The sequence below is a fragment of the Hakea prostrata genome, chromosome 9 (assembly GCF_041222555.1).
Source record: "Hakea prostrata isolate BN-2017 chromosome 9, UWA_Hpros_2, whole genome shotgun sequence".
In the NCBI taxonomy this organism is placed as follows: Eukaryota; Viridiplantae; Streptophyta; class Magnoliopsida; order Proteales; family Proteaceae; genus Hakea; species Hakea prostrata.
The window spans coordinates 15,115,590-15,136,092 of record NC_142608.1 but is presented as its reverse complement, the minus strand read 5'-3'; the positions used below and the strand labels follow the sequence as shown (position 1 = coordinate 15,136,092).

Below are 20,503 nucleotides of genomic sequence, written 5' to 3'. Positions count from 1 at the left end.
CTCTCTTCTCTCCGGGCTCTCTCTGCCTTTACTCTCTTCAACTCCGGCAACCCCTGCCGACTATGGTATGAGAGGAGAACAGTCTGAAGAATGTAAAAATCAGTACTAATGCCTGGAGCACTCAATCATCCAAATTCTGGGTTTTCGCCTAGGAAGCCAAAGATCTTGTCTACAATTCTGCTCGATTTTCCTGGACTAGTTTTGAGCCGCCTTTGATCCCAGACCCCTTCTCGTTTCGCTTCCTTTTCTGGGGTTTTCGCCCTTTTAGGTTTCTCCATCGAACCGAGCAGATCTGAAGCTTTTATCTAAGTTTCACCTTGTTTAATCTTTGTAAGTTGTTTGTTTGATGCTTTTAGTTCTAATGCTTCTTGTTGTTTCTTGTTTCTCTGTTTTTTTTTTTTTTTTTTTTTTCCCCTCTTATCTTTCTAAGTAAAAGGAAAGATTTTTATTTTTTATTATCTATGAGGAATCGGAAGGAACAGAGAAGGCGATTGCAAAAACGGTTCTATTTGCATCCATCTCCGATTTCGATCCCCAGAGACTCCAAGCCAAGGCTTTTGCCCCCTGTTTCCAGTTACATCTCCCAAAGTTTCAGGTTCTTCTTCTTGAGATGTTTAACTTCGGTAAGCATGTATGGGCACTGAAGATGTCGAACTTCTGGGTACTTGATTGGGCATCCCTGTGTACGTCGGCAGGGGTTGCCGGAGTAGAAGAGAGACCCTGGTGCCCTTGCAGGAGTCGAAGCCAAGGAGAGACGAAGACGCCAAGGAGAGATGAGAGATTGTGCCCTTGCCAGAGGCGAAGCCAAGGAGAGACCGGCAAGGCGAAGCCAAGGAGAGACGGAAGTTAGGTTTTGAACTTTGAGAGAAGACGATGGGTTAAATGAGAAATAAATAAATAAAAATATTATAATAGATGATAAATTATTAACCATTAGATTAGCATAATACACTTGTCATTGATCTAAAGGTGAACTGTATCAAACAGGAAGATGTCAGAACAGGAGGTGATAAAAATCTCTCACTCACTCACGAACTCTCTCATGCGAACCTTCCTCCCGTTTTCGCGAAAGGATCTCTGTCTTTGTCTTTTCAATCTCCGGTGACCCACTCTATCAAAGTCAGTTTGTTGCAGCGTTTCATGTCTTCTTCTCCACCTTCTTCGGCTTAGCATCTCCTGGTGGTGCTATTGTGAGAAGCAGAAGCCTCAAGCGAGTGAAATAAGAATCCATTTTTCCACTTCTGATCCTTCTGTGTTCATATTATTCTTGTAGTTTTCACCGAATAACCAGCAGCGTCACTGTCGACTCAATCCAACATTTGCTGCGTAACACCCAAAGTCTCTTCTTTTGCTAAGAATTGGTACGTCTAGGAGAAGCAATACCTTTTCGATATCTAATCTGAAGATTTCCTTGATGACATGTTTGTTTTATTTAGTTAGAAGAATTTCTGGCGTGAACTCTAAAATTCTTAAAATTCCCAGATGTCTAACCGTATATTTCACAACTAGAAGAACATCTATCTGATCTGACGATGCATACTTCTGATTCTGATGAAAACTGCAATATTTTTATCTTTAGTTCAGAGTGGATGTGGGTTAGAGCATGTGATAAAAATTGTAAAATTATGTAACGGAAATGTTCTGTGAGACAGAGTATAACTGCAATGACTCTGTCATGCTTTTTGAACAGTGAAATTCTGCTGTTTGATTACTTAACCAGTTTTCTTCAAAAAGAGTCACCGAGAGTGATGAATTCTTCCATCATTCCTCCTAAGGTATGTTCAACCTTCTTAATGTCCCTGGACATTTTGTGCTTTGTGTTCATTGGTTTAAGATTCATTTTGCCAGGGGATGAACTGTTCGATGCAATAGAAAATCAAGTATTTCAGATTATGCAAGTCTAGTCACACCATTAAGTGTTAATTTGATATGGGCTGTTTGACAAACTGATGGTTTTGTACTTTAGAATGTGTTCTTTTCTTTTAATTAATTGATTTTTTTTATAGCTATTTTATGGTTAATACATATCCTCTTTTAGCAGATATCCATCATTGAGCTTATAGCATAGTCAGAAACTGTTCCCCTGTCCTGTGGGCGAAAAAAATGTTATAATGTAGTCAGGAAAAAATGCATCTTAGTTAGGCTAAATATATGAACCTTACTTTGTAGGTACAATACATTTGCATTTGGGATGCAGTGTATATAGTATTCTAACTTCTAAGTAATCTGGGGAAACCCTTCTAAAGATTCTATTCTCTAGGTTTATCAAGGCATTTTGGAAGACATGAAATCAAGTGTGGAAACTGTCTGAGATGATGTAATGCTAATTTATTCAATTTCTTTTCTTCTAGGCTGATAGTGTAATAGTCACAGACTCACAGGCTAGCAATAACCAGGAGAGCAAAAACATCCAGAATCACTGTGCCAATATAATCCAGCAATAAAATCAATTCTATAACTCGCAATCGACTGAATAGATTAGGCTGAAATACTAGTTCATGTTATCTATTTGAATGTTGAGCATATATAATCTCAAAATTCAATCCATTCCAATGTTTAAATTGGAAGTTATATTACTGTCACAGAATTATTAACTGTTTAAACAGAACACAAATTAGCAGAAAAACGTAATATAAACTGAGAAATAACAATTCAGACAAAGAGTATTTGAATGTTTTCTTTTACAAAAAAATAATGAATCCAGAATAGTAATAGACCGAAGTTACTAATTTGACTAATGGATTGATAACCAGACTCAGTAGTAGGAGCTGTTAACCCTGCTCAGACAGATAACTTGTAAAACGGAATTTTCAGATTGGGTTTGGACAGCTACTAACAAATTTAGTTTTTCTGAAATAGGATAATTATTAAGTTGATGGTCAAGGTAACAACAATAGAAACTAACAAAGGTGTTAAAGATCTTAACATTGCCACACTCCCAAAATAAAAACCCAATAAAATAGTAATCTAATCTCTTCATGATTTTCTCTTCCCATAGCAGATTTTACAGATCCATATATCCTAAGGGATATCTTCACTCAAGGATCAGTTGAATCATAATAATGGGCCCTGACCTCGCCACCCAAGTAGACCAAGTGCTGTCTTGTTGGGCTGGTTGAGTGGGCCTGCTGAGTGACTTCTGGCCCTCTTATTCTTCACGTTTTGATTTACATCAGAAAAGATGAGAGAGGAAAACTAGATAACAGCAACAAAATCTGATCTTCCTCCAGCCGATGTATGCAACTCAGGCTTACAAGACCTTCTAGAAATTATTCCACGCAAGGCTATTGGGTAACCTATGGAGTGAAAGGAACCACATGACTTCCACAAACAGGATGGAGACAAGATACCATCCTGTAGCTACTATCAAGGAACCTGTTTCAAAGTGCTCCATCCTTTCTTTATGTTGTACTCGAAACATAAAGACACAGTGTGTAGCTGAGAAGTGGGATCCAGATTATGTTGAGAATCGAAAAAATTTCCAAGGCTTGGCTTTAAAACCAGGCAGCATGATGGGTGTGCATTTTGATAGTTCCCTCTTTTGTTGGATTCATTAGAGATAAAGAAGGCATGCTAGTCCTGGATGAGGGATGATTTTTCAATACAAAAAATGGAGCTACTGACCATTCGAAGGGGTGTTAGAACTTGTGTTAGCAGTAGCTTTTTTGACATTTTGATCAGACCTGATTCCCTGCTGGCAGTAGACATGCTCAATGGTAGAGTTGTGGACCTTGGAGTGTCCAAACCTACAAGAGTAGTTATCAGAACCTTTTTAATGGATTACAAGGAAGGAATCTAGCCATGTTCTACAATGAGCAAAATCAATGCACTCGGTACATCTTTACATTTTCTTCTGAGTACCTTTGCTGATGTTCAATGTTTATTTGTTTTTGTTTACTAGGCTCTTCTTGCAAAATCATCACAAGCTCAAATCTTTTTACTCATATTTGTACCTGCCTCTTCCATCCTGATCTTTCTGCCTTCGCATCTGTTTTATAACGCAAACTGGAAAATGAAACATGGGCAAAAGCTATAATTGATCCAATTGTTTCTTCACACAGCATAATATCCTTGTTGTTCAAGCAGTCAGTTACTGATTAAAAACCTTCACCACTTGGTTTCTTCTATCATGTTGATCCCAGTCCTAGCTTATAAAAAAATCCAAAGAAAGTAATTTAACTTCTAGTGCTTAGAAGTTTGAGTTGGAAAAGGTACTATATTCTGATTGTTCTGACCCTTCAGTTAAATGTTATCAACAACTGTAGATTTCTAAAAGCATTTCGTTTTTCAAGCCTGGAGACTTTGACAAGGTTTTATCTTGAAGTCTCACGCTCGATCCTAGCTTACTCACCGAAGAAACAGAAAAGAAGATAAGATGACTTCCCTCAGTACTCATAAAAAGATTCCATAAATAAGGTGTAAATCAAATCTTAAGAAGATATTCTAAACCAAATTGTTTTTACTGATGAAAGATTTTTTTTTTTTTGTCTCTATTCTGTTTTTGTACTTGGTAGTTGTGAACTCCTTTTCACTTTTTTTGGTGATATTTCTCTCTGGATGTTAGCAATTTATTGTGCTGTTTGCATTCAAAATAATGTTTTACATTTGATTTCCTTGGTACCTAAATTGGAGTGCTCTGTACTGCATATGTTTCGTATCCCAAGTAAGTTTTTCATTCAAGTAGTTGATTGTTGCTTAATGGCATATGCTGTTTCTATACCAGGCATTCACGTTTCCTTTTGGAAAAGTTGAAGGACCTTTTCCTGCAAACTGCAGAGGGGTGAAGATGGAACTTTCACTAACAAAGCCTGATGATTGGCATCTTCATCTTCGTGATGGTGACCTTCTGAAGGGTGTTGTCTCTCACAGGTGATTGTATATTTTCTAGAATATTCCTGGAATCATTTGATTTCAGTCTTCTATTTATGCTTTGATGCAACTTGGAAATCCAGATTTTGGATCACAGATGTCAATAATCAAACATCTGATTAGATCTGAGATAAAAGAAGAAACTACATTAGTGTGGGAATAAATCAGATTGATGGAACAGGAGGGAAGAGATGGGATTAATCTTTATTGGAGGAAGAAGCAAGAAGAAATTAGGCCTGGGATACTAATCCTGCATGCTTTATTAAACTGAAAAGAAAATAGTGCTGTCCTAGTCAATATCAGAATTCTAACAATGAGTTCAGCAAGTAACAATGCAAAGAAAACCTTGGAAATTTGTTGTAGTGAACCAACTGCAAATGGAACATACAGAATAAGAAATACCTAATTAGAGGCTCAATAAATTTACCTGCTGGCTCTGGCTGCAAACCAGGGGTAAGAGAGAAAAAAAGGGGGGGGGAGAAGAAAGAAAGAATTTCTGGGTAATGAGGAAAACACGGGAAACGACAGAAGGGTTAAGAAAAGAGAAGTACAGCAAGCTTGCCATACAGGTAAGAGAGAAGAGAAGAAAAGAAAAGGTAAAAAAAAGGAGAGATAAAGAAAGAATGCAGCAGAAAGCTCTGTTGGACAGAATAGAAGAGAAAGAAAAGGAATAAATAGCTGAGAGAAGATAGAAAAAGAAAGAACATAGTAAAGATGCTGGATAGAAGAAGGGAGAAGGAACCTGTTCACACAAGAGAGAGAGAAGAGAAGATAAGAGAAGAAGAAAACTTACCGAGTGAGAGAGGAACAGTTCATGCAAAAGAGAGCTTTTGCAAGAAGAGAAGTTGTTTTTTTTTCTTTTCTTTTCTTTTTTTCATTCATTTCATTGCCAGTTGATTCTTCCATGGCTTTAAATAAATAAATAAAAAATCCTTCCCAATCCTTCAACTGAATTCCCATGAATAACCCTAAATAATTCTCTTTCCAAATCTAATATTTAGGGGCAAAATTGGAAACCTCAAATGAAATGGAAAATTTTAATCCATGGGCTAAATATACCCATAGATCAATCCAAACCCCAAAAAACCCAAAATTAGGCCAACAATTATCGAAGCCAACCCACAAGGACTCAAAGCATAACAAAATAAAAATCATTAGCAAACTAATACCCAACCCACTAGGACTCGAGGGAAGAAAATAACAAACTGCCTATGGGCAGTGCTCCTCATCGAACCATAGGACTCTAGCAATCCAATAGCCTCCAAACTTGTTGTCCATCCACATAAATGCTTTCGTGGGATGATCTCTATGTTGGCGTTGCTGGTAGACTTGGAACTGTTGATTGATGTCCTCATCATTATCTCCAGCCTAAACTAACCATTAGAATCCTTTAGAAATTCATCCCATAGTCTATACCTGTTGTTATCTTGATGTAACTCAAAACGCCTAGGTTACTCTTCTAGGATCCTCTTTAATAAGAACCAACACAAATTAGGGCTTAATAATAAGGTTGTGTTTGTTAATGGGAATATGGGATGGTTTGGGTATGTTTGGGTGGATTTTGGAATTGATGGATATCTTATGGGATTGTCTTGTATGGATTTTGGATGAGTTTAAGATACCCAAAACAATATGGGTTACAAAGAAATATAGGATGTGTGAAGGATTCTTAGGAAGTCTGCGGTTGGGTGTGGGAGGGTTGAGGGATGCTCTTGAGATCAAAATCACCTAAGGGTTCGAAGAAATAGTAGGGGAACACTTAGGGAACTATCTCTAATGGAGGGAAAAGGTTTTGGTAAGTTCTTGGGGATCTTGAAAAGATTTGGATACAATTTGTTTTGAAAAACTAAATGGGTTGATATGGGAAAAGTTTGGGAAGATTTCTTGGGCAATCTTGCTTTCCTCTCATCTTTCTTTCCCTTTGCTACTCCCAAGATCTGCTGCTGATTTCAAGAAATTAAAGAAAACCAGAAAAAGGGGTGGAGGGGCTGCTGCAAGAAAAGAAGACAAGGGGAGGGTAGGGGATACTACCGCAAGGCTGGGGGAGGGGTTTCTTGCTGCCACAAGGTGGGAAAAGGGTTGAGGAGGGATTTTGATAGGCTGCGATTGGAGAAAGAAGAGTGGGGGTGGGTTCTTGATGAAGTCACAGGGCAGGAGAGAGATTTAGGGCTGCTGTACTTGTTTGATTGGAAGACGGTGTGTGAATGCTGGACTGCTGCTGGAATTAAAAGTCTCTTGGTGAAGTGAAGAAAAAACTCTTTCTAAGTCTGCCATGGCCCTCCCAAGAATACCATGATGTTGTTTGCCTTTTATTCATCAATCAACTCACTTTACAATGAGATGGGTGGCCTATATATTGTCTTGTAATTGGAAGGAAATGACTTGGACTCAAGTAAGGAAGCCTAACTTGACTCAACTAGGGAATCCTTTATAGACTAGGAACCCCTTTAAAACTCAATTAAATAACAACTACAAATCATAGAAAACAACTTGCAAAATAAAGCTAATTATCCAAAAGGAATTTTAATTTTAAATAGATTCCAATTGGGACTTCCACTTTAACTAGGACTTAGTCATAACTCACAAAATACTAATCCAAATAAATAATTAAAGAAAGATCCATGACTCTTGGACTGAGGAATTCCAACTATTTCCCTTTTGAGTCAGAAAAGGGTTGGCAAGTGCCCAAAACACCCATGGGGTACGACCAGCTTTGGTTGGGCCTTTTGGGGCCCAATTATAAGGGGGCTCATCCTTGCTTACATCACCACTTCTCCTTTCACGTCTTTTATTTTTTATTTTTCTTGAATTTTTAGACTTTTTAGAGACCCAAAAATCAAAGTCAGGTCTAAACCGAGCTAATCGTTAGATCTAATCCGAAACTTTAAGAACATCTTCCCCACAACATTAGTGATTTTCGGTCCTAATTTCATCCCTGAGGAACGGAGTTTAGTTTTAATAAATCGCTTGGGAGCTCACCCTCACCCTAGGAGTCAGAGTCACTTGTGAAAGGATCACCCTATTTTTCCTACAAAATCAAGAAACCCCAATATCTCGCAAACATTCAAAATGTTTGAAACTTTAAGAGGTAATCCTAAGGAACAAAATATAAATTCCTTTCAAGTTTTATCCCATTCCCTTGAGTTTTCATCTCATCTAAAATCTACCTCATATCAAGGAATTTATCAACTTTAATGGGATGGGCCACAATATCCTTTTTGAAATTTTAAGAGGTAATCCTAAGGAACAAAATATAAATTCCTTTCAAGTTTTATCCCATTTCCTTAAGTTTTCATCTCATCTAAAATCTACCTCATATCAGGAATTTATCAACTTTAATGGGATGGGCCACAATATCCTTCATACCCCTAAATATCCGTAACCATTGATACCCCATCCAACAAAAGAAACCTTAAGCAAGGAGCTAAGAGCACAATTCTTGGGATCCAATTGAGGAACAACCACCCATATACCCTAACCTCAACCCTAGCCTGGATATTCTTGAGGCTATAGTCCTAATCAAGCAAGGCTGCATCAACAACACTAACTCTTCGGAAAAACTCATACTCTTTACTCAAATCATCTCTAGTACTCAATAAGTATTAAGTATCTTAATCCAACTTAAAACAAGAATCCTAACTGTTAAGTATAATAATCCAACTCAAATGCTCGACTTAATTACTATTCCGTGTACTCATAGTTGAAAATTTTGGTTCATCTCGCCCTTTGACCAAAATTTTGCCGAAATCTCGGTGAAATTTTGGATTATTTATTTATTTATTTCAACTCAATGTTCGTTCCTTTTTTTTTTTTTAGTTGTGTATTTTTGGGCTGGTTTTTGGTATACAACCTTATTTGAGGCTAATAAACACAATGGAAGTGTTATTTTTGCCTAAAACCTAACCCAAGGGGGTGTTATTGATCAGCATATGCTCGGCTGTATGCAGTCGAAACTCGAAGTCTGGAACATGCATTTTCACAAATGTAAATATAGATATTATGTAAGACAACACTGAGATTTTAATTAAAAATTAAAATACAACTACAAATACAAGTAGAATTCAATATATAAATGTGTTGGGATGGATTCATCCCCTAGGTAATGGAGGAAGGGGCTTCAAAGGCGTAGGTATAGGCACGACAGGTAAACAAAGCAAAAAAAAGCAGTTCTGGGCTGGGTCAAGAGCCCATTTCAAATTCTCCGGGGTTGTATTTTGAGAAGCACGAGCGGACCGCTTCCTCCAGTTAGGATGCAGAACGAAAGAGGCGGGTCGGCATGGAAAGAGAAAGGTAGAAAAAGAGTTCGCTCCAAAATGAATTGATGACTCGGAGACCTTTGGCCCTATGGGGTCGATAGGAAGAAGGTATGATGGAAGGTTAGAGCAAGAAGCTAGCAAGCTTGCTAGTGAGAAGGAGGAAGATAGAGTGCACTATTGCTTGCTTCCCCTCCCACGGGCATCAGTTCTAGCTCTTGCCCCTTACTTTACCTATCTTACTAGTAGCTTCCTTCCCCCGCCGTATGTGTTCATTACCAAATAGCAAGGGTCGGAGAATAAGTAGGCGCTAATTTTTGTCGAATGACTGTACCGGGGAATTTTGCCGTACTCCGTGCAGCTATTGTTGTTGATCCTGCAGAGCCTACCCAAAGGTTCAGGTCGGATTGTAGGAAGTGGCCGATCAGAGGCGATCCGCAGTGAGATTACCAAATCTTGGACGCAATCTTCCGTCAGATAGAGAGCCCCTTGCCTTGCCTTTGATGCTAAACAACAGTTATCCGCTCCGCACTTGGCTACCCAACGTTTACCGTGGGCATGATAATTGGTACACTAGAGGTGCGTCCTTCCTGGTCCTCTCGTACTATGGAAAGGTCCCTCAATGCTCTATCTCCCACATCGGATATGGACCAAACTATCTCACGAGTTCTGAACCCAGCTCACCTACCGCTTTAATGGGCGAACAGCCCAATCCTTGGAACATCCTACAGCCCTAGGTGGCGAAGAGCCGACATCGAGGTGCCAAACCTTCCCGTCAATGTGAACTCTTGGGGAAGATCAGCCTATTATCCCTAAAGTCACTTTTATCCATTGAGCAACGGCCCTTCCACTCGGCACCGTCGGATCATTAAGGCCGACTTTCAGCCCCTGCTCGACGGGTGGGTCTTGCAGTCAAGCTCCCTTCTGCCTTTGCACTCGAGGGCCAATCTCCGTCTGACCTGAGGAAACCCTTGCACGCCTCTGTTACCTTTTTTGGAGGCCTACGCCCCATAGAAACCGTCTACCTGAGACTGTCTCACTGTGGGAATTTCGCGAGAGTTTTCACCGCTTTGAAACATTTTCACAATCTCGCAAAAATTCCGCGTGGTTTTTCTCTAAAAACTCGGAAGGTTTATTCCTTGAGACGAGCTTTCTATGCCTTTCTTGTTCCTAATCCGCGTGATAAGCGCAGAAAATTTCTCATATTCCGCAATATGAAGAATGGCTTTTTGGTCCCTTTTGTCCAGTGGTTAGGACATTGTCTTTTCATGTTAAAGACACGGGTTCGATTCACGTAAGGGATAGGTACTCATTCCCGGCCGGCGGTATCATTGCTAAGTGATTGCTTGCTATCTGGCTGGAAAAGGTGGTCCGAAAGCTTCCTCTCTCCCAACAACCAAGACGAGATCTAGGTTGGGTTAGGTCTCGTAGTAAGGGACTTCCTTTAATTCTTCCTTAGCGGCTGAATTTGTCCTTTCATAGATTCTTGAACCTCCAACAAAAAGAATCTCCATGCATGCCTTCTTTCTCTCCTCCCCTCAGCCACACATCTCTTTCGTTTGCCTGCTTTTGGCCATTTTTGTTAGGCATTGAGCCCTACTACACCGCCACATCTAGAAAGTGACCTATGTTTACTGACTTTCTTAGATAGGTCTTGAATTCTCTATGCATTGCTCCTATTTTGTAGAAGTACTTTGAATACTGGACATAAGTAGGCCATGACACAGTATGGATAAAGTTATCCATAATAGTCTGTCATTGCCCTTTTATAGGTAGCATCATCATCATTAGGTAGATATCCTACCCTAGGGAGTGTGTTGTACCAATACAACCATGGACTGTGACCTGGTCATGGAACTAGCATGACTGATTGTGCTAGTCTTGATGAATATCCAAAGATGGAGTCCACAAATGATGCACCTGTAGCATCTCCATGCCCATATGCAGACATGCTACTAGAATCAGCAGATGCTCTATATGCTCCATCAATTCCATATCCATATCCATAAGCCCCGTATGGCACAATCCCTTGGAATTTTCAAAATTTCACAAAATTTTGGAAGATATTGCATGTTTTTCATATCGCCTCTAGTTTCGTTGCGGTACTTACTGAAATGGCAAGATTTCGGTGAAATTCTGCCAGAATCTTGTGAAATTAGTAGTATGCGTGTACTAACATATTAACCCACTTTTATGGGCTTTAGATTAGGTGCCTTAATGTCAATGAACTCATACATAAGAAGACCAAGGTTCATAGGACCAAACTGTGGACCAAAAGAAGCCTAGTCCAAATGGAGAATCTTTATTGCATCAATTTTCCTTGTGTTGGGAAATGCTTTCATTTGACTTCCATAAAACATGAGAACCAGAACCACTTGGTTGACATCTAAAACTATTAGCTTTGACTTGGGCAATGATCCGCATTCACATTTGACTGATAAAATCAACTGACAATCATTGGCAAACCATATCTCCTTGATTGGAATTTGATCATGAGATTTTGAATTTGCATTCGAACTGTTGATTACTTCCTGAACTTCCGTCTTGATTGTACCATTTACTTCAGCTTGATTGCCGCTTTCATTGTCCACATTTTCTGACGTTTCTCATCCATCACCTAAAGGTTCTACCTTCCGTGTGGCAGAAATAAACTGCTTGCCATGAGATGCATTCTAGATGGCCCATCGTGATAAAGTTTCGATGTGAGTATAATAACATATTATAAATACTTTTGTTATGAGTAGAATTTTGACTAATTATTATTCTTCAAACAGCAACTCAACCTTATCCCATCCAATGTGGTAAGCTATGATGTGATGCAATAGCCAAGACCCATGGTAAGTGGAGTGCGAAGGCTAGTAAAAGCCCCTTGTGTTGCTGCCCAGCTGGCCACCAATAAATGTATCACATCCATACTTTTTTTTTTCACAGCAGTGCAACTTCGGTTGGCAGAGGCAGTTTAGTAATTCTGCTGAACCTTAAGGGCAGTGTAATTGTGCAAGTCCCCCCCCCCCCAAAAAAAACAATTTAGGCCCACTAATCCTTGCAAAGTTCCAGCTGTAGGACCTAAGTAGCTTCTGTTATTATTCCTAGTTAGAGTCTATTTCTAAGTCCTAATTATGGTAGGACTTCATATGTAATGCTACAAAAGCCCCCTTATTGATTGGGATAGACTACAGTTTGGATTGTAATTATTGTCTCAGTTTTGAGTGCTTCTTATGAGTGTTTGCTGCTGCAAGTGCTGGTTTGTTCAAGTGAGTCAGAGAGGGTCCAATGTTGGAGAAATAATATTATAGGTGAAGACAGGCCAGGATCCTTGCTATGGCTGCATCGACAGCCTTCCATACACCATCTCCATCTGATTCAGGCATCTAAAAGGCTCCCCGGTACCTGGCAGCCTATCCCATCCGTCCTCTTCTATTCTCCTTCATTTTCTGTTTACTCCCCAATTCCGAGGTGTGGTCCCTTCTTTCCCTCCATTATAAGAACCTCCATATCTCCTAAACCAATCAGTAGGATCCACTCAGTGTGCTGCTTGTATTCTTTCACAAATGCCCATACCTTCAATGTGACCCCATTTTGATCAACCAAACCTTGTCTCTTGCAAATCTTGATTTTGAAACCCTAAATATAAGAAAACCCATAACTTGGAATTTAACCATCCAAATTTGATGAAATTCGGGGAGCATCTCCAAGGCAGCAAGCTTTAAGATCTTGGTTTCATTCAATCCTGAGTCTATTTGACACCCCAAACACTTCACTTAGAGATACCTCTGTTTCCCCAAAATTCAAGAATTTACCTTTCTCTGCTGAAAACTAACCTAACCATCCCTAACATAACCTAACTTCCCCATTTAGAACCTCCAAGCTTTGAGATATTGACCAACTTCAACTTTACCACAAAGTTAACCCCTTTTAGCCCTAACCTTAAAAAACTATTGTCAAGACCTTAACCAAACTTAACCTAACCTAACCCTTAACCATTTGAGCCTGGAGGTGAATCTGAGCAAGATCTTTAGTTTATTAGCACTCATTCATTTGAGGCTTCATCAGTATGGATCTTCTTTTACCAGTAAAATCCATTTAGCTGTACATGTCATTGTTATTATTATTGTTACTTTTTGAGTGAATAATAATTCACCATCAAGAAAGAAGGAATGAAGGGGACCTGAAATGGAAAGAATCGAGCTGGTTGCAGGTATTAGAAATGATCTGCTGTGGTGGGCTCCATAAAGAGAAATGTAGATGAATTGGAAGAATAATTGGGAAGGGCAAACTTAGACACACATACTCATGCAAAGTTTTGATAGCAAATTTTTGTAATCGAACTTCACAACTGAGTGCTCTACAGTTAAAATGAACAAATAGGTAGTAAGCCTTGCATAAATATAGAATTTCAACCAGAATAGAAAAGATTTCTTATAGGAAACTAACCAAACTAAGCTATTTCTTAATAGGCAAACTTCTATGGTAATCCTACGTAGTGTACCCAAGCAATTCAATGACTTCAAATAAATTAATACTAGTTCCAGGCCTCCCCATACCAGAAAATTGGTCTAGTGCCAGCCGGCCCAGCCCTTGGTCTGGATCTTTAAAGTGGATCATGTCGGTCCAATCAGGCTAAGGCTACTGCATTCCATGGCACTGGGCCAAAGAAGAACATAAAGAAATGTCAATCCTGAACTAGAAAGAGTGCGGGAAGTTTCAAGAGCCCACAACTATCTGGTTTCTAAGGTGATTAACACATGGGTTATGCACCAGAGAAAGTTTGCTTTTGACATCAAAAGGATAATTTCGCCAAAGTAACGTTTAGCATTGTTATTATTTATGCTCATTGTGGAAGATTCAACTAGGATAATTTGAGAGGTTGGTCCATGTATGCTTTTTGTTGATCCTTTTTGTCAGATAAGAAAAAAGCCCATAATGACAAATTGGAATTTTGGAGATCGACCTTGGAATTAAGAGGTTTTAAGATAAATAGAATTCAGATGGAGTATCTGGTATTTAACTTTAGATACATTAAGACAGGTGATGAAATGGTGAAGATTGAGGGGGGGAGAGAGAGAGAGAGAGAGAGAGAGAGAGAGAGATACACCAGAGTGATTATTTTAGTAATCTGGGATTAACCATAAATATAGGATGTGATATAGAGGATGATCCCTAACAAAAAATTATTTGGATGAAGTGGAGAAGTGCATCTAAAGTGTTGTGTGATCATTACATTTCTTTAGAATTAACTATTAAGGAAGATTTGATAGGACACTTCTATTAGCAGCTGTGATTTATAGGGTGGAATGTTGGGCAGTTAAAAAGATTTATCGTAGTGTGGCAAAGATGAAGATGTTGAGATTGATTTTGGCCAAACTACGGGGAATGAGGTATAGATGACCATACCAAAGCTGATTAAGGAGTTGCTTCGGCACATGATAAACTTTGACGTCATTTGAGGTGGCATGGCCATGCTCAAAGGAGGTATTGGGATAAAGCACTATGAAGGAGTGACCTGATTGAGTTTGGATGGGCTAAAAGGCTTGAGGAAGAACCAAAATGACCCTCGGAGAATTAGTGAGGAAATGTGAGTATACTTAAGGTCTGACCTCAAACAGAGCTCACTGGAGGGGAAAGATTCTTTTAGCAACCCCTTTTAGGTGGGATTTTTCTAAGTTGTTGATGTGCTATCTTCTGTTTCTTATTTTCTTTATAAACTATTATTATCTATACTTTGTCTTTGTAAAATCCATGTAGCTAGCCCGTTTTTGTTTGGATAAAGTCTAATTGTTGGATTATTGTTATTAGTTATCCTGCTTTATTGATCTAGTGTTATCTGACATAGTCTTCTCTGCATCTTAGTGCAAATCATTTTGGAAGGGCAATTGTGATGCCAAATCTGAAACCTCCTGTCACCACTACAGCTGCTGCTATGGCTTATCGAGAATCGATATTGAAAGTATTACCAGAAAACAGTGGTTTTACTCCTCTAATGACACTTTACTTAACAGATAGGACCAGTCCAGAGGAGATCAAACTTGCCAGTGAGTGCAACCAGTGAATATGATATAATGATTTTAGATTTGAAATGCATAATATTCCAAAAGTTATTATATTTTCGCCGTCACTTCTTTAGTGGTTTTATTATGTTACTCCCCATAACTTAAATATAATTGAGCTTATCATAATATATTAGAATTTACTGAATTGTAGTGCAATATATCTTGATTTGGCTAGTGTTATGACTATCCCGCATATTGACAATGAATATTTACACATACCTGAAAAAACAGAAAAAGGCCTGCTGCCTTAGTTATTCTGCAGATACCTATTACTTTCAGTATACAAGATGGAATTTTGTTGATCAGTATCAAACTCCTTCATCCGTGCAACGTCTTCACAGGGTTACACTTATACAGTTAGAAAGAATTTAGACATGTTTCATATATTACCTATTAAAAAGACTTGCTAAGCTTGTTTTGATAGAGAAAGGGACTCTAAAAAAAATCGAAGTATGTATGTATATCTAAATATTCAATTTTAACCTAGAACAAGGGAAAGGAGTTCTTATAGTTGTAAATAATCTTAAAATTTGGACCTCAAATCGGTGGAGATGATTAAGATATATTAAAATTTGAAATTAGAATCAGATGAGAAGAAAGTTAGTGGCTATCAACTAATTATAAATCCTTAAAAATGATATTATAATTATCAATTGTTATTATTATATTCTGAAACAAAATTACAAATTTGGACATTACTTATTAATATATACGAATTGAATGATTAACGGTTTTTAAGGAAGTTGAAATGTTGCCATGTCTTTTGAGTTCATGCTTTTTCTTAATGTTTAACGTTTGATATACAAACATATGAAACAAATTTCTTGGTAATTGATTACCACAATAAATGTTTTCCAGATCAAAATGGAATCCTGACATGGATTCTTTCATTGGAATTTTAATGATCCTATGGTTGTAGGGAAGATACAAATTTGCTGTTCACAGTTTGTGTGGATCTGAATAATCTCTGGTATGAAAGAAAAGTTTTTCTATTCAGCAAGTTCATCTTAATCATTCTAAATGCAAATGAATAGCACAAAACAATGTTCTATAGGGAAGATACAAATTTGTTGTTCACAGTTTGTGTGGATCTGAATAATCTCTGGTATGAAAGAAAAGTTTGTCTATTCAGCTAGTTCATATCTATCATTCTAAAATGCAAATGAGTAGCACAAAACAATGTTCTATTGTTCAGTTTTAATAAAAATAGTGAATGGTTTTACAGAGAGGAGTGGAGTGGTTTTTGCTGTAAAGCTATATCCAGCTGGTGCAACTACAAATTCTCAAGATGGTGTTACAGATCTTTTTGGGAAGTGTCTACCTGTTCTTGAGGAGATGGTGGAGCAAAATATGCTGCTGCTGGTATCTTTTGCAGCACATCTGACTCCAACATATGGGATTCCAATTTGAAGATAATCTGTTGCTTTGTTTAACATGTTAGAATTTCCTCTCCATGCCATATGATTAAGACTTGAGAAATGATGTTAGAATTAAGAACCCTGAAGATATCCTACCAGTTCCATCAAAAATGTTCTTTGGACTTTGGATTTTTCTGTCCTTGATTTACTGAGAGATGCTTTTAGGACAAACAACAGATTTGCCTTCTATTAGCTGGGAGCCAATTTTCATCACTAGTTTTTATTAACTTACTTTCTTTCTTAATCAGAAACTTTGAATGATTTTCTGTATGTTTCTGTGTACCAATTCTGTGTGGTACTGCCAAATCTGGGCTCCTAGATGCATACTTTCACCCTAACCCAATATAACTTTTTATGACATTCTGTGGTCCGGTTATCTTGTCTTCATAAAATATGTTCCTGTGAGATTGTTGCCTGCATGTAATCGGTATTTTCAGATGAGTACAACTAGTTATGGGACTTCAACGTAGCTTCTGTATGATGAAAATAACACCTTACAAGCATCACCTTTAACATTTTTGGTTGGGAAGGATGGTTACTTAGATGGCCATATTTTTGTTGCCCTTTTACAGGTCCATGGGGAAGTCACAGATCCAGAGGTTGATGTATTTGATCGTGAAAAGGTATTTATTGATACTGTGTTGAAACCACTAATTGAGAAGCTTCCTCAGCTGAAGGTTGTGATGGAGCATATTACCACCCTGGATGCTGTGAAGTTTATTGAATCTTGTAGTGAAGGTATTCTTTTCCCACTGTATCTCTAAGTCCCATGTCAGGAGTATTTGTTCTAATTTTCATCTATTTTTTCTGTTAGGAACTGTTGCTGCAACTGTTACTCCACAACATCTTCTTCTCAATAGGAACTCGTTGTTTCAAGGAGGATTACAACCACATAATTACTGCCTTCCAGTATTGAAAAGAGAGATCCACAGTATGTTTCCTTTGTCTTTTCACACTAATGCATATTCAAGGTTCATGTCTGAATTCAGTCCCTTTGACTAGTATCTGTTTGTGAATGCAAAACCTCACATTTTTAAGGCATCAAGCTAGTATGCACCCTCATACGAATACTTGTTATTTAGCAATGTATGTATCAGTATTTATGTTCGATATAATTTGTTCATTCAGTTCTTTTATTTCTTAGATGTTTACAACCCTTATTTTGTCTTATCCTCCTCCCTCCACCTCTCTACTTTTTCTGCTGTTAGGCATCCATGTCAGGTCTATATTTCTCATCCTAAAAACAATATTTGTTTGTGACTGCAAAACCTCATATTTTTAAGGCATCAAGAAAGTATGCACCCTCACAAATACTTGTTATTTAACAACATATGAATCGGTAATTATGTCTGGTGTAATTGGGTCATTCGTTTCTCTTATGTATTGGGTGTGTACAAACTCTTTTTAATCCTTATTCTCCATAATTCTTTTTCCAGTATTATTCATCTGCATTAAGTCTATATTTCTCATGCTGAAGGAAGGAAATCATAGGCGATTTATTTTCTTTTATGCTGGATGTTTCATGGCAGTGCACTTTTAGATACTTTTTAAATCTTCTGGTTCATCTTGCTTTACATGGTATATGAGCACAAAAGCATGAAGTTGGACGTGGGATAGGGTTTCATTTAAATATGGAACTAGAGAATGGGTAATTACGGTTTGATCTTTAACCGGAGGTGGATTGCACTGTGAACCATAAGTATAATAAGAACATGAAAATCAGGGCATATATATTAATCTTACACTATCGAAGTTGCTTCCAAAATTTCTGAAGATTTTAATTTTTTGTATTTTCCTTTTAACATTTAGCTGACCCCATTAGGTTGGGATAAGGCTTCTTCTAATTGTTTTTGTATTTTTCCTTTTAACGTGGAAAGAAGTATTGCTGAAGTGTGGCTTGTAAACTTTATGTTGAGTTCCCAACCTTTGCTCCTCTTTTAATACCTGGAATAGGATATGTGCTTCACAACCAGGGATGAATTATGGACTGCATCATATATATGTTTTATATATACTTTGTTTCTGTTAAACATTTTGTATTATTACTTTCAATGTACCACTCTGCTGACTCAATTCATTTTTCCATTCGTCTAGGACAGGCTATTGTATCAGCAGTGACTAGTGGAAGTAAGAAATTTTTCCTTGGAACTGATAGTGCTCCTCATGAAAGACAGCGCAAAGAATGCTCTTGTGGATGTGCTGGTATATATAGTGCTCCTGTGGCCCTATCACTTTATGCTAAAGTATTTGAAGAGGTAATCTCTCTCTTGGTGTTGGATGTGTATGGGTGTGGCTCATATGGTGATGTTGGCTATGCCAAAACCTTTTCTGCAAAGGACATTCTTTTGGGCTCCACTGATCCCATCAGTTTGGCTCATAATTGTCAATGGGGGTAATGCAAGAAAATAATTTTCATTAGTTGTGTGGTTGGATATGTTTATTTTGTACTCATTGATGGTGTCTCTAAACCATTCTGTTATTCAGGCGGGTGCACTTGACAAACTGGAGGGTTTTATGAGTTTTAATGGCCCAGACTTCTACGGACTTGCTAGAAATGAATCCAAAATCAAGCTGATCAAAAACCCATGGAAGGTGCCAGAATCATATGCTTTTGGATTTGGAGATATTGTTCCCATGTTTGCAGGTCAAACCCTTGACTGGTTGCCATCAACCGACATCTGATCCATCATTTCTGATCACTAAGAATCATTAATTGTTACGTTTTAACTTGTTCTGATGAATTGGAAACACCATCTTGAAAAACAACATCAATTTTGTGGTGGGTGTTCTCCGTTCTGTCAGTCCCTTGGTGCTAATGTTTCCCAGAATAATGGTAATAAAATAACCTTTTGGGTACACTTAATGGTAGTAGAGTAACTTTGGAGATTCACATCATCTTTCAGAATAGCAAAGTGACTTCAGTTTTTTCCTTGGTGGCAAGTGGCAAGTGGCAAGAGCTCAAGGTAAGGGAAACAAGTTGCAACATGACTCTAGAAGGGATTTTTATCATGTTCATTTTTGATAAGGTCAAAATTAAGCCAAAATATAAAGCTTTTTTTTTCCTTCAAATTCTTTTTCTCTTGGCCACTGTCTTCTTCTCTTCTTCTTTTATCTGCAAGTTCAAGCAAGCGTGTGTGTGTGTGTGTAATTCTTAATTTCAATATTTTTCTCCTTGAGATTCTACCATGAGAGCATAGCCCGTGAGAGAAAATAAGAAGGAAGAGAAGCAAGAAGATTTGGTTCCCCATGAAATTGTTCGTCTTCTAGAACTTGAAATCTACTAAAGTATTAGGATTTGGTGAGATCCATGGTGGTACGTGGTGTTTTCTTGATTTGTTTCTTTGTGGGGCTATCCTATTCTTTATTTTTTTTTCAATTGATTGTATTCTCAACTTTACAGGGATGGTTGTGTTCCTCTTTTTTCATAGGTGTAATATTTTGCTGCCTGATTTTTTCCACTCAATTGCTATAGAGTCTGGATGGGGAGAACAATGTGTTGTCCTAATGTTTCTTGGCCTAGCACACAATTGTGATGGGGCCCACCTATAAATATTGAAGAAAATGAAAAAACAGAAATCTCAGCGTGTTCCATATTTTGTGATTCAAACGCGCGAGGGGAGGGGAGCATATCAATTGTTCTTTCCTTCCATGTTGAGTGATTCGTAAGTGTAGAGGGAGGTAATCTGGCCTCATTTGCTATAATTTTAACAGACTTTCGACTAAGGCTCTTTTTGGTATCAATTTTCATTCTCTATTATGCCTATTTAAAATAAATAAGTACAAAAATTCATTATTGGTCAAGAATGAAAAATGGTTTGGTGAATTTTATCAAAAATAAATTATGAAATGAAAATAAGTTTGGTGTCAAGATAAAAAATTGTTAAAAAATGATAGAAAACAAGTGAGAAAAGAA

At 37.9% G+C, this 20,503-nt stretch overlaps 1 protein-coding gene across 5 annotated transcripts; it reads left to right on the top strand.

The window, feature by feature from the left end:
- Positions 1-32: 32 nt before the first annotated feature.
- On the top strand, positions 33-19,558 carry PYR4 (pyrimidin 4). Of its 5 annotated transcripts, none has more exons than XM_089169329.1 (9): positions 34-330; positions 1,691-1,775; positions 4,724-4,869; positions 14,973-15,154; positions 16,398-16,534; positions 17,163-17,328; positions 17,405-17,521; positions 18,685-18,845; positions 19,075-19,557. In XM_089169329.1, exons 2-9 carry the CDS (start codon positions 1,749-1,751, stop codon positions 19,270-19,272), a joined length of 1,134 nt encoding a protein of 377 aa, XP_089025455.1. In that variant the 5' UTR covers positions 34-330; positions 1,691-1,748; the 3' UTR covers positions 19,273-19,557. The 5 variants fall into 5 exon arrangements, with proteins under 5 accessions (XP_089025456.1, XP_089025455.1, XP_089025454.1 ...); XM_089169328.1 differs by lacking the exon at positions 34-330 and adding an exon at positions 490-1,361; XM_089169330.1 differs by lacking the exon at positions 1,691-1,775 and having other exon boundaries at positions 33-330.
- The last annotated feature ends 945 nt before the right edge of the window (positions 19,559-20,503 follow it).